Source organism: Lactuca saligna, chromosome 7 (genome assembly GCF_052625555.1).
Source record: "Lactuca saligna cultivar CGN05327 chromosome 7, ASM5262555v1, whole genome shotgun sequence".
In the NCBI taxonomy this organism is placed as follows: domain Eukaryota; kingdom Viridiplantae; phylum Streptophyta; class Magnoliopsida; order Asterales; family Asteraceae; genus Lactuca; species Lactuca saligna.
The window spans coordinates 56,009,872-56,026,118 of NC_136423.1; the positions used below are offsets into that span (position 1 = coordinate 56,009,872).

General features: G+C 39.0%; 1 protein-coding gene across 2 annotated transcripts; it reads right to left on the minus strand.

The window, feature by feature from the left end:
- Positions 1 to 11,333: 11,333 nt before the first annotated feature.
- On the minus strand, positions 11,334 to 15,590 carry LOC145004263 (eukaryotic translation initiation factor-like). Of its 2 annotated transcripts, none has more exons than XM_078963155.1 (9): positions 15,205 to 15,590; positions 14,480 to 14,551; positions 14,232 to 14,351; positions 14,002 to 14,136; positions 13,698 to 13,795; positions 13,358 to 13,445; positions 12,916 to 13,266; positions 12,602 to 12,844; positions 11,334 to 12,492 (listed from the first exon to the last, which is right to left on the minus strand). In XM_078963155.1, the coding sequence occupies exons 1-9, from the start codon at positions 15,361 to 15,363 to the stop codon at positions 11,551 to 11,553; spliced, it is 2,208 nt and encodes a 735-aa protein (XP_078819281.1). In that variant the 5' UTR covers positions 15,364 to 15,590; the 3' UTR covers positions 11,334 to 11,550. The 2 variants fall into 2 exon arrangements, with proteins under 2 accessions (XP_078819281.1, XP_078819280.1); XM_078963154.1 differs by having other exon boundaries at positions 14,002 to 14,142.
- Positions 15,591 to 16,247: the final 657 nt, after the last annotated feature.

A 16,247-nucleotide genomic window follows, 5' to 3' on the forward strand; every position in this document is an offset into this window, starting at 1 on the left:
TGATTTGGTCTCTGAAGTGTGAAGATATTTAAATAAGACTTCAATTTCAAAAGAGGTTTGATCTCAGGTATTATGAATGTCAACCAAATTAGTCCTTGTTATTTACAAGACTTAGTTGGTATGTTTTGACAATCCTAGCCATGCAATATCTTGTTGATAGAGGTAAAGAAAGGCAACGTGACTCCTCACACTGCGATCCGCGTCAAATGAACCTCATCCATCCGATATGTTTTCAATCGAAAGGTTGTAGAGGAATGCGAAAACGCGCTGACTTTTCCCTCCAAGGTGTCGCCGCTATTGTCTGTCGCCGCTGAAGCCCGTTGCAGATAACCCCCTACAGCTTCCTTTTCTATGTCGTTCTTTCTGTCCCTATAGCCTTTTCTCTCATTTCTTTCTCCTTTCTGTTTCTTTCTCACTGTCACGACGAGGACGAGGGTGGAAATCGGCGACATTCCCCAGCTATAGTTGCTCCTGCCGCCAGAAGACCGCCACCTTCCCCCAATTTTCCATTACCGGCAACTTAGCACTCCATACCAGCAACCCATCAGCTCAATTACGAAATTGCCCACATTGAAGGTCGAATTCCTTCCTATTTTCTTTAATTTTTCTGTTTTGGTGCTAATTTGGATGATACATTGTAAGTATTCTTCAATTTTGTTGAGTGATTATGTTTGTATTTTGAGATATGAAGTGTATGCATTTTGTGGGATTTATATATGTTATGAAGTGTTTATGCATTTTATGGGATTGTATATGTTTTTTTAGATTTGTAGGAAGTGTTTATGCATTTTGTATATGTTTTTTTTTATTTATGTTTATACCACATTGGCTTAAAAATGAAATTTGGCATGAAATTGAAATTGGATGTATATATACCTTTGTTTGATTTTTATATGTATAGATCTGTATGAAATTGAAATTGGATGTATGCATTTGTTTAAAATTGGATGTATACATTTGTTTGGAATTGTATGCTTAATTGTATGAAATTGGAATATGCAAGTTGTATTGTATGTCTAAAATGAAATGAAAATTGGAATTGAATGTATTGTATACATTTGGTTTAATTGTATGAAATTGGAATATACAAACTGGATGTATACATCTGACTTAATTAGGTTATTAATATCAATTTACTTCTAGTAATGTATACATTTGTTCATGTGTTCCTGTATTGGGATACTTTTTGAATCATAGACTTTATGAATATTCTATTTGATTATTGTTTCCCGTAGAGTAAACGTTAAACACTAAATTATGTTTCAGCTGCATCATATCTATTGATAAAATTTGGACTGCTAATCCACATCGTTAATCTCCCGAGTTCCAGCTAGGACTCAACTCTTTTGTCAATAGATCCATGTTACACCTAGATTGTAAAGGTGAAACCAGATGTTCGTGTGAGAAATGTGATAATCGTTACTTTATGGATCTGAAAGCAATGAGACATCATGTTCGTATATATGGTTTCAATCAATCATTCAAAACGTGAATATATCACGGTGAACCTTTAATCCCTCCAGTTGTAGATGTCGTATCGCTAAGCAACGAGATGGTTGATGTTATTGACGATGTTATGTGGGAGTCAAGAGAAAATGATACAAGACTCGATGAAGGAACCTTGAATACAGGGGGTAATGGTGTTGATGATGATTTTGAACAGTTGATAGAGGCAGCTGAAACCAAGTTATATCATGGTTGCAAGTTTTCTTTCCTTGATTTTTTAGCAAAGCTGATGCATATCAAGGTCAACAACAAATGGACTGATAGTTCATTTGATCAACTCCTTGAGTTGTTGCATTTGGCATTTCCACCAAACAACAAGGTTCTCCTTTCATATTATTTAGCAAAAAAGAAACAGAAGAAGTTAGGTTTGGGGTACGAGTCAATATATGTCTGCAAAAACGATTGTTTTCTCTTCTGGAAGGAACACGAGTTATTGCAAGTTTGTCCCGTTTGTAAAGAGAGTTGGTGGATTGATAAAAACGTCATGATGGTCGATGTTATGGGGCTTAGACATGGAGGTGATGGAGTCGGGGATCCACCACCTCCAGAAGGCTTTGGTCGTGGTCAGCACGAACAGGATGGTAAGTTTTATTATGATATATTTATTAGTTATTTTTATTATTTTATTATAAGTTATCGTGACTAATATTTTTAATTGTATTTTTTTCAGTCGAGTTTCCAAAAAAAAGAAGGGGAATGTCAAAAAATTTCGAGCTAGGAAAGTTGATAAGGGCAAACAAGGGAAAGCCTGTGGATTTGGATTTCAACAGAGAGATCACATATTTCCTCGTCGGGAAGCGTGGTAATTGGTTCACACATGAAATCGGGAGGTATTTGTTGAACAACGTCCCTTTCAACGTATCTGGTTGGGACAATGTTTCCCCCGCATTAAGGAACGCAACAGTTGTGCATCTAAAGGTAACTTGGATAAAATTTTAAGTTTAGTTGTGATTGTTATTTAATTAACTAACTTTTTTATATTTGTATAAATTGATTTGGATAAGGTTAACGTAGATCCGGAGCGTGCTCAATTGTTGCGGAACATTGATTCGATTCTTTCAAAAGTTTACTGAGGCCGAAAAAGTAAAGTCCATTCTTATTTTAAGGAAATCGGGGGGGGGGGGGGCTGCAGTTATCCCAGCCGCATTAAACAACCCCCCCCCCCCCCCCAAGGGTATGTCGCCTGAAAATTGGGCAAACGCAATCGAACATTTTCAAACGCCATAATTTTTAAAGCGTTCGGCGTCAAACACAGAAGTCTGTGCAAAATAAGTAGTTGTAAACAGAGGGTCTTACACCAAATGTCATAGGAACCCCCGCATGGTCTTAGCCTACTGCCACTGGAACCCCTCGGGGTCATCCTTGCAAGTGTCACAGAGACTGCTAGCATATCATATATCACATAACTAACTCATATACCCCTGGCCCAGTATTATCCAAAAATAAGGCCCAAGCCCAAACCAAACAAGCCTAAAACTCCAAAATCCATAAAAGTCCATTAATGGCCCAATTTTCCAAATTGGGCCCAAACCCTTGCATGGACCTTACCCTAAAGCCCAATAACTTATTCCCAAATAATAACACAAACCTGAAATGGACCATAAAGCCCAATAAGTCCCAATCCATCATGGACCTCACCCAAGAAGGCCCAATATCAAAAGAAGGCCTGAAATACTGAGTGATCAACCCTAGTCAACTCCTGGTCCAAGGTCAAATTCAACGCTCCGAGTTGACCGAACTCGTCGAGTTATCCCTGTAACTCGTCAAGTCCATCCCAAATCCAGAATCACGATATTGCGATCCAACTCATCGAGTTCCTCTGTTTCCAACAAAATTGGGATAATCCCGAACCAACTCGTCGAGTCCACTCATGAACTCGTCGAGTTTTTCAGTCTGCCACCCCACTTAATGCATTAAGTCCTTTTTCTTGAATTCAAAGGTTCCAGACCTCAAATCCCCATCCTTAGAGATGTCTGGAAGGATAAAGTTTCCAACTTTACCCTTAAGGATCATCTAACAAGCTCTAAACCCAAACCCTAGTTCCCTTAAGGAAGGTCTTGACCCATTAAGCCCTTAAACTCTCACTCCAATCTCCCAAAACACAGATCTGAGGTCCTAAGGTAGTTTAATCACGTAAAGTTTCCAACTTTACGTCCGTGCATGCTTGTAACACTCTCTAAGGTCCACTTTGGCTTCATAATGGACATATTTCATGAATGGGACATGGAGGCTATTAAAGTTTGCAACTTTAATCCTCTAGAGGTCGTGTAGGGGCCAGATCTACATCCTCAACCCCTAGAAACCTCTCTTCTTTGGATACACAAGAAAAAGTCCCAAAACCAAGCCAAAACTACAAGAAATGAGATCTACTAAACTACATGTCAAGGTTGTGACTTTATACCTCTAAGATGCAGCCTTTGAAATAGACTTTATGGATCCAAGATCACTCCCCCAAGCTAGATACTTCTCTCTTCAAGAATCACTCTCAAGCTCTCAAAACTTCATGAACAGGTGTAGAAAACAATATAGGGTTTCTTTTGGGCAAGGAAGGTTGGTAAGGAGGCCAACCCTAGAAGTTAAGTCCCTTAAATAGGGTACAATGCCCAAAAATTCTGGTTTTCAACCCCAGTGTTAACTCGTCGAGTTGGACTTCCCCAAATCGTTGAGTTGGTCTTCCAAAAACATGCATGACAAATTTTCGACACATCAAGCTCTTCCCCTTGAACTCGACAAGTTGGACTTAAAATGAAGTTTTACCTTCCTTAATTGACATTCTAGATTCCGGGTGTTACATACCCCCTGGTATGTGACGCTTTCTTAATCAAAAGATAGGAGACCACCTCTTCTCCCGAAGTTACGGGGTCATCTTGTCGAGTTCCTTCGACATGGTTCTCTTAAGCGCCCTAGTATACTCTACTTGTTCAGCGGTGTCGGTTTGGGGAACGATCAGTTCACCGGGAGGATCGCCCTCCCAATTCAAAGTTTTTTCCACGAAGTTTCAATCTTGTTGACTATGACAACAGTCGCAACTATAAACAGACTCGCGACTATGGCAGGGTGGTATGCTCTACTCTATTGCGACCCCTACTCTAATCAAAAGACTAAAGGCCCCTACTTAATATTCAAAGGGTGAGCACTTAAATGAGAAAGGCTTGTAGACTCGTAACGTTGAACGAGACATTCGAAAACTAAAGCACACACTAGAAAGTGATTCGAAAAGTGTCAGCAAGTGTGCGGAGTCGGAGCCCGGCATGTTTGCCCGCTGGGTCGAGTGTTCGTTGTAACTCCCATAGATCTGGGCTAGTCAATTTAAAGACAATGAGCGTCAAAAATGATTTTTTGATTGAAGATTATTTAGAATAAATAATCTTAACCAAGTTGTAGAATATGTCTCAAGGTTTCCGTACATATAAAGAACGTCGAAATCTGAGTTATAACAAAGAAGTTATGACCCGTCGAAGTTTCGCGACGGAACCAACACAATACCAGGAAGCGTAAATAGTGAATTTACGATAGAGCGACTTTTAGCCTTAGCGATCTAAACGAAAGTCATAGAAAATGTTAAGCAGAGAGCGTCCATAAAAAGAACACCCAAATCTGACTTCGTATGAAGTAGTTATGATTTTTCAAAGTTTCGACTTAGCGGTGTACAGCCCGAAGTTTGAATATTAGATCGAGCGGTGTTAGCCGACACAACCTAAGCGAGAATCGAAGATCTCGTTATTTTTAGCGTAACGAAAAAAAGACAGACGAAAACGGACGTCGGATGAAGAAGTTATGAATTTTAAACAGATCAATGTTGTCCCGGCCTGTTAATAATATAACTTTTTAAATAAAGTCAAAATTAGCCGACGGAGTATAAACGAAAGTTGTAGAGTACATTCCCACCTACGTGTGGATATAAATAACATCAAAAATGGAGCTCGTATGATGAAGATACGAATTTTTGAAGTTGGTACTCGATTTTGCAAGATCTGATATGAAGTCGCTGACGTGGCGCATTTCTAGCTGTCCGATTAACTCACGTTGGATGAAGACACATCGCCTCGCTTCGCTCTACACCCCACGTCCGAGGTTGGTACGCCCATCATACCTTCGGTTCTTATCCATGCGCATGTGAAGCCAGCTGTACGCGAGGTGGTGATCTTATCCGAGCATTACGCCTAGCGTAGCTAAGTCTGAACGCCCAGCGTAACCAATAAGTTGGGCACTATAAATAGATGTGCGAGGTTGCCATTCTTCTTCACTCCAAACCCTCTCCTTTCTCTCACTACTTTCTCTCTCTAAGTGCCCTAAACCCTCCTAAACCCTAGGGAACCCCCTAGCACCCGAAGGAAGCCCCAAGGCTCCCGGAGTCCCGAGAAGAAGGGTTTTTCGGTTTCGAAACGCTACTCCAAGCGAAGCCCGGTTTTCTTTAAAATCCGATGTAAGTGAGCTACGCCTATGCAATTTTTAATATAGCTTTTAAATAATTATAGTAACATTATTAGGACCTTAAAATAATTATTTGTGCTATTATTATGAGTTATATAGAGTGTTGTTTAACGCTTATATAATAATAATAATAATAGTTAGACTATTAGTTAGTCGCGGTTAACGTTAGACTAAACCCTAGTGGTATTGATACTAGGTTTTGTCAAGGGAAAAATTGTTTTGAGATAACGAAGTGTTGTCCGAGTTCCGAGTCACCACCTTAACAAGTGAGTGCATAGTTACTTTCATCTTACACATAGATATGAAGTACTTTATATAAATTACGTGCTATGTGTGCATATTGTCTGAATACTTGTTGTCTATGTTGGGTGAACGATTTTATACATGTTTTCAATGATTTAAATTGTATACGTATTTTATATCTACAAATATGTTGGGTATAACATGGGTAGATGAAGGATGAGAGATAAAAGATGATATGAGTGGTCATTGGCAGCTATGGACTTAGTGTCTATTGAATAAACGTTGGTAGCTATGGACTTAGTACCTGATGGATAAACGTTGGTAGTTATGGACTTAGTACCTGATAGATAAACGTTGGTAGCTATGGACTTAGTACCTGATAGATAAACGTTGGTAGCTATGGACTTAGTACCTATTATATAAACACTGGTAGCTATAGATTTAGTACCCAGTGAATCAACTTTAGCAGCTATGGATTTAGTGCTTTACAAATGACCATTGGCAGCTATAGACTTAGTGCTTGTCTTATAAACCCTGGAAGCAATGGACTTTGGAATGAACGAATGTAGGATAGATGACTCTTAGGGTAGACCCTTAAGAGTGAGGAAGATAATGGGGATGGGTAATTGGGTTGATTGTTTGATGTTTAAACATAATAATTATATTATTGTGGGTTGAAAACCCTATGTACTCACCAGGTTTCCCAACCTGACCCACTCCAGCTTATTTGTATCACGGGTGTCGATATGAAGCTACTTTACACTGAGAAATTTAAAAGAGATGTAGATCACTAGTGTAAATGAATGTAAGTTATGTTTATGCTTATATTTTTGTATTGACGATAACATCCCAAACGTTTTAAAAATGAATAAAAATACATTTCTTCGGAAATTCTTTGATAACGTATTTATCATGTTCTCTGGGAACAAATTCCGCAACACTTTTATTAAAAGATATACTCTTATTTTTATAAAGCATAAACATAATCGGTCTTTTCTGGCCGTAAAAATGGGAATGTCACATTCGCCCACATCGAAGTCTTCGCCTTTAGATAACAAAAAGTGACCGCCCCTTAGGTCGCCAAACTATGACAAGAGTTTCGCCTTTTGAAGCGCCAGTCGCGTAGGGAGACCGGGCCAAGCCTAGTAAAAAAGGCTTTGATGACTCAAGGTTCATATTAGGGAAAGGAGAGTGAGGGGAAAAGTGGGCAGCCCTCGGCCCGATCATCTAATTCGCTCCAACAAACAGGCATGGTTCTGTAGTCAAAGCAACTTCATCACTTTCGTGTACCCATCGGATGGCAGCCCTTTCGGGGGTTTCTTAGGGACCGATTCACTCTACGTAGATTGATTGAACGCAGAAAACCTTCCACTGGCAGGCGATCGTGTTTTTCACAGGATTTATCGTTACTCATGTCAGCATTCTCACTTCTGATATCTCCAGGTCTTATCACCAAAAACCTTCACCGATTGATAGAACATTCCGCTACTGACACTTGAAAAAGTTGCTTTCAAGGTCTCATCGCTTCAGTGAATCACTTGAGCCCTGGTACATTTTTAGTTCCATTGAGCTAGACCAGTGAGCTATTACGCTTTCTTCAATGGATGGCTACTTCCAAGCCCACCTCCTGGTTATCATCGCTCGATCACTTCCTTTTCCACTAAGTGATCCCTTGGGATGTTCCACTCTCGACTTTGGATCTTAGCACCCAAAAAGTCTGTCTATACAAACGATCTAGGCCTGTATTCAGAGTTTCCTTGGGGTTGGTAATGCGAAATGGGGCCACCCTAGCCCATTGAGTGCTCTACATCGGGCCATCGACATCATATGCTCTACTAAAATAGATTTCACAGAAAACCATCTATATCCGATCTTGGTTGGCCTTTCACTCCTAGCCATAAGTCATCCCCGTATTTTGCCACATATGTGGGTTCGGTCCTCCAAGGCCTGTTAGAGCTCTCTTCAACCTGCTCATGGCTAGATCGATCGGTTTTGGGTCAAATAGGAAGAACTAGAAGATTCCACCTATGGAAAGCGCCTAAACCTAATGGCTTAAGTCGTTGTTCCCATTTCCTTGCTGACCCATCATGCAAAAGGTACGTCGTTAGAGTGAGTACGCTTAACTAATATAGAAAGTCAAGGCTCTAAGCTCCACTCCTTCGACTGATTGTTCGCATTGGATTTCCGGTTCTTTGTTGCACTCCATAAATAGGGTTCTTTTCACCTTTCCTCACGGTACTTGTACGCTATCGGTCATTGAGGAATACTTAGGCTTAGAGGGTGATCCCCCTTTCACGCATAAAAGTGATCAGAATTTGAACGTGTCGCGTTTTACTGGGAAGGATCGAACCATGGGAACGAATCTACAGGGCTATCATCTTCTTTGGCCAGATCTTCCAGCCTTTTCACAATTACAATTCACAACGCCCTTGACTAAACTAATCTAATAGAAAGTCAAGGGGCTTGAAAGCTTACCTGATTATAGTGGCAAGTCTAGAATAGAAAACCACATGGCTCACTAATTTTTCTATATATTTTTTTCTATACAAAGTCCAAGATTTTTATAGTTAAGGTAGGTCCTAATTTTTTTTTAAGGTAGGTCCCTAAAAAATTCCAATTGAATTTTAGATAAATTGAAAAAATTAGGTGGGTCCTAAAATCGACCTTCCTTAGACCTAACCTCGTTGTTGCCTGATTATTAGAGAAAGGTTTGGAACCCTAGTTTTGGAGATTACGCCCAATTAGCCACCGGAGGCAAGCATTACATCTTAGCTTGCTGCTGAAAAACATAATAGGCTAGCGCAGCTCACTTCGCTCTTCAAATTCCGCCCCCCCTTACTCAACGTCTTCATCTATAAAGAAAGCCCTTTCTCTAGAAAAGAAGAAGGTAAGCTTTCAAGCCGTAGCTTGCTGGTTTTTCCATCGTCCAATCAAAAAAGAAAGAGAATGTAACCTGACGAAAAAGAAATGAACACTTTGCTGAGGAACGAAGCTTCGTCTTTGTTTTTCTTCAAAGCCCCAATCCACTCTCGCTCGCCGCTACTAACCCGGTCTCAGTTGATTTCCCTTCCTTTATCTACTTAGATGTTTCAGTTCGTTAAGTTTGAAAAAGTCCAAAGAGCGCAGACTAGCCACGGATACGGGTATATGGTCATAGGTAATTACAAAACACCAACAGTAAAGGGAGAGTGTACAAGTAAAGGGAGAGTCGTATATGGTTTCCTTTCTCTAAATTTATTGTGAATTTTGTTTCTCTACCTTCCAACCTACTACTTGTTACTGTTTTTCTTTTGGGAAAATGACTTAGGAGGGTAACTACCTCTTATCCGTGTTCACATATTAGCAACTTCTTCTTTTTTGTACATAATAAAGCAACTAACTTGTTTTAACTATTTAAATTACACCAATATTACCGGTTAATACTTGTTTTAACCCGTAACTCAAAGGGAAAATGACTTAGGAGGGTAACTACCTCTTATCCGTGTTCACATATTGGCAACTTCTTATTTTTTGTACATAAGAAAGGAACTAACTTGTTTTAATTGTGTAACATCCCAAAAATCCTGACCAAAAATTTCGTTTTTAATTTAATACTAAAACCATAATTGTCAAACCATTAATTTAATACTCCGGTATTGGGCCCCGCCCGGTATCAGGCCCCACCTGGCATCAAGCCCCGCTCGGTATACATATATATCTCTCTTAGGGCCCGCCTGTCTCCGGGCCCCGCCCGCTAAACACATACAATCATATAACATGCTAACAAATAAAGAAACATACTCTACTATATCCCTATCCTAAGAAACATACTCTGCTAATAATGAGATACGAAACATCATTCGTACTCAGCTAGTGATGGGATACGGGACCTCGCCCACACTTACCTCTTTACCAGGCACATACAAGTATCACACGGACAACAAGTATAATCTAACATGCAAACATTCCTCGGGCACCCGTCCGACGTCAGACCTTGGTCTGGAATAACATACTAGCATACAATGTCTAGGTCTAACCCTCGGGTCTTCCTACTCATAGACTATATGGGTTGGCATTGTGGCCTTAGACCCATTCACACAGTGAGGAGACTCACCTTGCACTGCTGAAGCCCTGGCTGGAACTAGCTGAGTACGGACAAAGTTCCGTATCTCATTATTAGCACAGTATGTTTCTTAGGATAGGGATACAGGAGAGTATGTTTCTCTATGTGTTTGCATGTTATATGATTGTATGTGTTTAGCGGGCAGGGCCCGAAGACAGACAGGGCCTAAGAGAGACAGATATGTATACCGCGCGGGGCTCGATGCCAGGCGGGGCCTGATGTCGGGCGAGGCCCGATGCTAGAGTATTAAATTAATGGTTTGACAATTATGGTTTTAGTATTAAATTAAAAACGAAATTTTTGGTCATGATTTTTGGGATGTTTCACAGTTAAAACAAGTTAGTTCCGTTCTTATGTACAAAAAATAAGAAGTTGCAAATATATGAACACGGATAAAAGGTAGTTACCTTCCTAAGTCATTTTCCTTTTGAGAGACCGGTTAAAACACGTATTAATCGGTAATATTGGTGTAATTTAAACAGTTAAAACAAGTTAGTTACTTTATTATGTATAAAAAAAAAGAAGTTATCAATATATGAACACGGATAAAAGATAGTTACCCTCCTAAATCATTTTCCCTTTTCTTTTCATCTGTTCAACTCCCACTCTTTCATAACATATTTAGTGTTGCATCTAATACCAACCCATTTAGTGCATCAATCTAATACAACTAATAGAACAAGACATATTTACACTGTTCAAACCCATCAACTTAATACGAATAAGACACAAAAATAAATAGATTGACATGACAATTAAACGTATCATGATATTATCAAGTTATCTTAACTCGTTTAAGTTATTCCTAAATCGAACACAATATGTTTAAAAACTAAATGAATAAAAGGTAATTTATAGTTATAAATAAAAATCTCATGTTATTCTTAGAAAAAAAAAATCTACTAGCTCGTTGTATGTAAATCACCCCAGAAAAAAAAAAAAAAAATTGAGCTCCATTCCATTTTTCAGTAAACCGTCAAGGTACCAAAACAAAAATTAAAAATTTCTTTTTTTAAGAGACCAAATCTGACATTAAAACACAAAACAATAAAGGTGAAAGGTCCAAAATAATAAACTAACTTAACGTTACAAAACAAGTTTCAAAATTCATGGCGACATTCACTTCACCTATCTCATTTCCAAACACACAGTGCTATCAATAAAATCCCAAATAAAAAATCAAAATATACACCTCCCCAAAAACCCACCACCACCACCACCTGCCACCCATTACCACCACCTACATAAACCCACAAACAACACACTCAAAACAACCTCTCACACGCAGCAACACCATCCGCCTGTTCACTCCCCAACCCCACAACCCTCATCACCCCACCAAAAACCGCCTTCCGAAAGTACGCATCCTCCATCTTCTTCAAAACCTCCTCCACCACCTTAAAATCTACACCACCCGCCACCACCAGGTGGCCCAAAACCTCCCCGAAACCACCCGGCGCTTTCGGCAAATCAATCGCGATATCATCCAACAACATCGCGTATCCAACACACCCGGCGGTCAAATCATGTTTGACCAGAACCTTCTTGGAATACAAATAGTCAAGAAGCTTAGCAACCGGTTCAACACACGGTGGACTTTTCTCCAAAGCAAGTGAAACCGCTTCCTTCACAAACTCCGGGTGGTATTCCGGCGACTTTAGCTCCTCCACACACTGTAAAGCTTCATCAAGCATCCGAACACTAAAATATTCTTCAAGAAGCGAAACCGTTTTTCTCTTCAATTCATCTAAATTCTTCGCTACTACCGGTTTCACCGCCACCGGAGAAGACTCCACCGGGGCGGTGGCGGCGGCGGTGGACACGGTGGTGGCAGCAGCAACACCACTACCTTGCAGTAACGCGCTACTTTTGCCGCCAATGAAACCGCCGCTACCTTGAGGGAGAAATCTTGGGTTGACCGACGGTGTTGGTGTTTTTCCAGTGACTGGCGGTTGAGTGGTTTGATTTCGAGGCATCGACCGTGACCTCGGGACTTCCCAGTTGTCGTTATCGGGCAGGCCGGGCAGTCGCGTTCCGGGCATTCCAGGCATCATGCCGCCAGCGCCAGGGCGGTTCATCGGAAACCCGCCAACACCGCCACCACTGCCTTGTACTCGGTTGTTTCGGATACTGGCGGTGGAACCTGGGCGGAGTCGCATGTTCTTCTCGGCTTCATTGTGGATTTCCGTGATGGTTTTGGCTTTCACCTAAGAACCAGTTTGGATTAAAATATTAAATAAAATAATAAAATTAAAACACAGAAACCGAAAAGAAAAAAAAAAAAAAAGGAAAGGAAAAAAGGGGAATTAGAATTACTTCTTCGCGACGTGGGACCCACTTGTTGGATCGGAGATCGAGAATATCACGAACCATAAAACGCATACGTGAAGGGAGTTGTGGGTTTGTTGAGAGCTCTTTAAGTCTAGTGAAATAAGTGTCATTAATTCGCCTTGATTTTGGGCTTTCATCTAACTGTTTCCCTATTGTTTGAAAAAACTGACATATTGCTTCAACGTTTTCTTCATCTGGACACGTTTTATTATCAGGTCCTAAAAGTTCCTGTTTTCATCAACAAGGAATGTCGTTGATAAATTACTCAAAGGGGCAAAAACGTAATTTACTCAACAAACCTGGACGATGTGATGAACAATTCTTTCGGGAACCATTTTCTGTTTCAAAAGCTCACCAATCAGCCTTATGTTTCCAAGGGTACGGATTTTGACAATTCTTTCTTTATCTCTACGTTCAGATTCTTGTTCAGGGGCATTCATTTGTCTTATTTCTTCTCTTAATTTATCAGCACCTTCAAAAGCCTCCTGACAATTATTCAATAAAACTCTCTTGAATGTGATCTCTTTTCCATCAGGCTCATCAGATGGAAAAGGAGGCAGCTTCACATTAAGATCTGAACACAGTTGTGCATACATGGGACAAAATGTTGGCTCAAGAACAGCTTTATCAAATATCAAGGAAATCACACCCTGTATCATCAAAAACACTAATACCATTATTATTTTAAATTCTCAATTTCTGAAAAAAAAGTTGAATGATTAAAAAAAATAATAAATGGACCTTTAGAATATCAGCTGTTGTGATCCCGGAATCGATGAGTTGGCCTTTGAGAAGGTCGAATTTCTCAGGTGTCAGCTTGTTCAAGATACTGAGAAAAATAAAGTTGTTAACACAAATGGAACACAAGTTTTCAATCTTTTACGAAAATGGTCCCTGTTTTTCTGATTTTTTTTTACCGTTGTTTAGTCCAAAACTGAAACATTAAAATAAGGACCGAAGTTATAAAAAGGTTTCGGTTTTGGAATGAAACAGTGGAAATAAGAAGTTAAGAACACACAGGGACTATTTTGTAATTTACTATCTGAAACATGAAGGTTAAAAATGGTATTTTAATTTTTACCCTTTTACTGTCTTCAAGACGCGATCCTTGTCAGAAAGTGTCCCCCGCCGAGCTGACCATGGCACCTCGGCTTTGATAAGAGCAGGAGTTGGACCACTCTGTTTCAAAATTCGCAAGGGTAAAATGGTCATTTACGAAAATATAACCAAGGCTCCATGGGTTTGCTCCTTGTGAATCGTGATATACTATCTTTCAAGATTTGGTCCAAGGGCAAAAGGGTCATTTTAAAAAGTTTACAGCTAACAATTCATGGACCAAAACCGTAATAAAGTGATAAACCGAGGGACCAAAATTGTAAATTTACCCCTTGGTTAGAAGATATCTGTGATCTTGATTGATCATGTCGATTATACTGATGTGTTTCCTGTTGCCTGTTGTCCACAGGGGTAGAACCGGAACGTCCACGCCAGTCACGATTATCAGGCTCTGAGTAACGTGCCTGAGGCTGCAGAAAAATAAATAAATGAGAAGGGCATTTTCGTCTTTTGCACTTTACCTTTTTGGGTGAGAGAAAAAGAAAAAGTTGTTACTTACATTTCCTTCTGCTTTGGTATTGGTATTAGTATTGGTATTGATCCAGCTTTGATCCTCACCAAAAAACTCGGTGTCAACTTCTTTTTTGACTTTAAGAATCTCCTCAGGGACATTTACAACCTACTCAAAACAAATGTCAATATATTAAATGATACATACATATATATAACAAGTCAATATAATAAAAGGCTTTGGTAAATTTTATGATAAATAAATAAACAAAAGTATCACCAACATTATTACATTACCTCCCTAAGTTGCAACAATTGGTCTCTTGTATAACGTACGCGTTCATGGGCTTCAAAGCGGGAATCACCAGTCTAAAACAAGAAATATTGAGAGAATGTAAAAAAAACTTTTCCAAAAAGAGATGGATCGAAGGAAATGATAATCGAATATAACATTAAATGATAGTATTATAGTAATAAAAGAGCATTCACGCATAAAAGCTGAGCCTTTTCTTCATCATTACAACAATTATATGATAATAAGCACTGCAAATTTACAGAAGAAAGAACTTATTCATCCTGCCAAGAATTAGGACATCTCTAAGTTTACCTCAATAATTTCATACAACCATAACATTCTTTAATGAACATTAATCAGGGGATATAACAATGGTTTTTAGTAAACCTAAATGTCTCTCAAGTCTCAACCTTATGCTTCAAGCTCAAGAAGAGGAAAAGGTTAGGGAAAGCTAAAGTCTTTAGAATCAAAGATCAAAACCCATAGAAAAATATATTCTAATATCACCTACATGCATACGTATATAAACAGACAACAGTATAAGCCATGGAAGTTGAGTTTGAGTTTCGGGTAGGGGTTATATAAACTAAAATAAACGTTCCAAACAATAATGATGATTGACGAATACAAGTATCAATATAAAGGACTTAACTCAATAGAATATAATCAAAAAACGCTTAATATATAAACCCTAGATCCATTTAGGGTGAAAAAGTTAGGTAACGACCTTGAAGGCGGCGAGAGAAGGAGTGCCAGCACCGCCATGAGGACGAAGGATTGGGTGATCTAATGAACCGAAAGCCGAGGAATCAAAACGAGGGCCAATGGTTCTTCCCCGATTTCCACCTCCAGGTCTCAAGCTTATTACCGTTTGATCAGCCTGCATACCTTGAATTTTCTCTCTGTTTTTCTCAAATCGAACAGTGTCTAATCAATTAAAGGGCAAAACAGCGATTGACTAATAACGCTGAATCTATAGAATCAAGATATTTAATCTTGATGTAAGAAAGATAGGGTTTTTTTAGGATAAATAGGAAGAGAGAGATTGGTAAGGAGCTTTCTCTCTCCTGCCGGAAGTGAGAGAGAGCGGGGAGAGAAAAGATGATAGCTAAAAACCCTATAAATTTGATGGTGTGATGCTCGTTTTCTTTTAACACAGCAAGTGCCCCTATAGTATTATAAAATTGCAACTTTGATCACTATTTTTTTTTTTATTTGAACTTTAGAGTTTAACTTCTATCATTTAGAATTATTATGTGTCGGGTTATGTAATTAAAGCTAGGGGTGAGCGTTTAGTATCATATTTTGATCTCGAAATGAAACCGTTCCTAAAATAGAACTGATTATATATTACACCTAGTATCGGTTATGTGGTTTGAAGGTAATTGGCATTTGGTATTTCGAGCCACTATCAAGAAATTTCTCGACGTTCTTGAAGAACACTTGAGAATCGATGTGAACTTTCCTTAAATTGTTGAGATGTTGATTGGGATGCTTTAGATAAACATTATCTTAAGTGAATCGGTATCTTGATCCGCAAGAAGGATTAATAAATGGAATTGGTATCTTGATCTTCAAGTAAATCAATGCTATAGAGAAATTTTCCTTAAGTAATAATCGATCACCATTATATATACATATCATATACGCTTATAATTAAAACCCTACATTTCAAACCTTTAAAACTATGTTTGTTGTTGCATCAAAAATTTGAGACGTGTTCTATTTTTCTTTTACGTAAAAGATTTTAAGCAATAACCATGGCATCCA

Bases quoted from the DNA above. Each gene is read 5' to 3' on its own strand.
- LOC145004263 (XM_078963154.1), bottom strand. From the start codon at position 15,363: ATGCAGGCTGATCAAACGGTAATAAGCTTGAGACCTGGAGGTGGAAAT. The intron at 13,446-13,697 runs GTAAAAATTAAA...TATTTTTCTCAG, and splicing joins GTCTTGAAGACAGTAAAAGG to TATCTTGAACAAGCTGACAC. The intron at 12,845-12,915 runs GTTTGTTGAGTA...TGATGAAAACAG, and splicing joins TTGTTCATCACATCGTCCAG to GAACTTTTAGGACCTGATAA.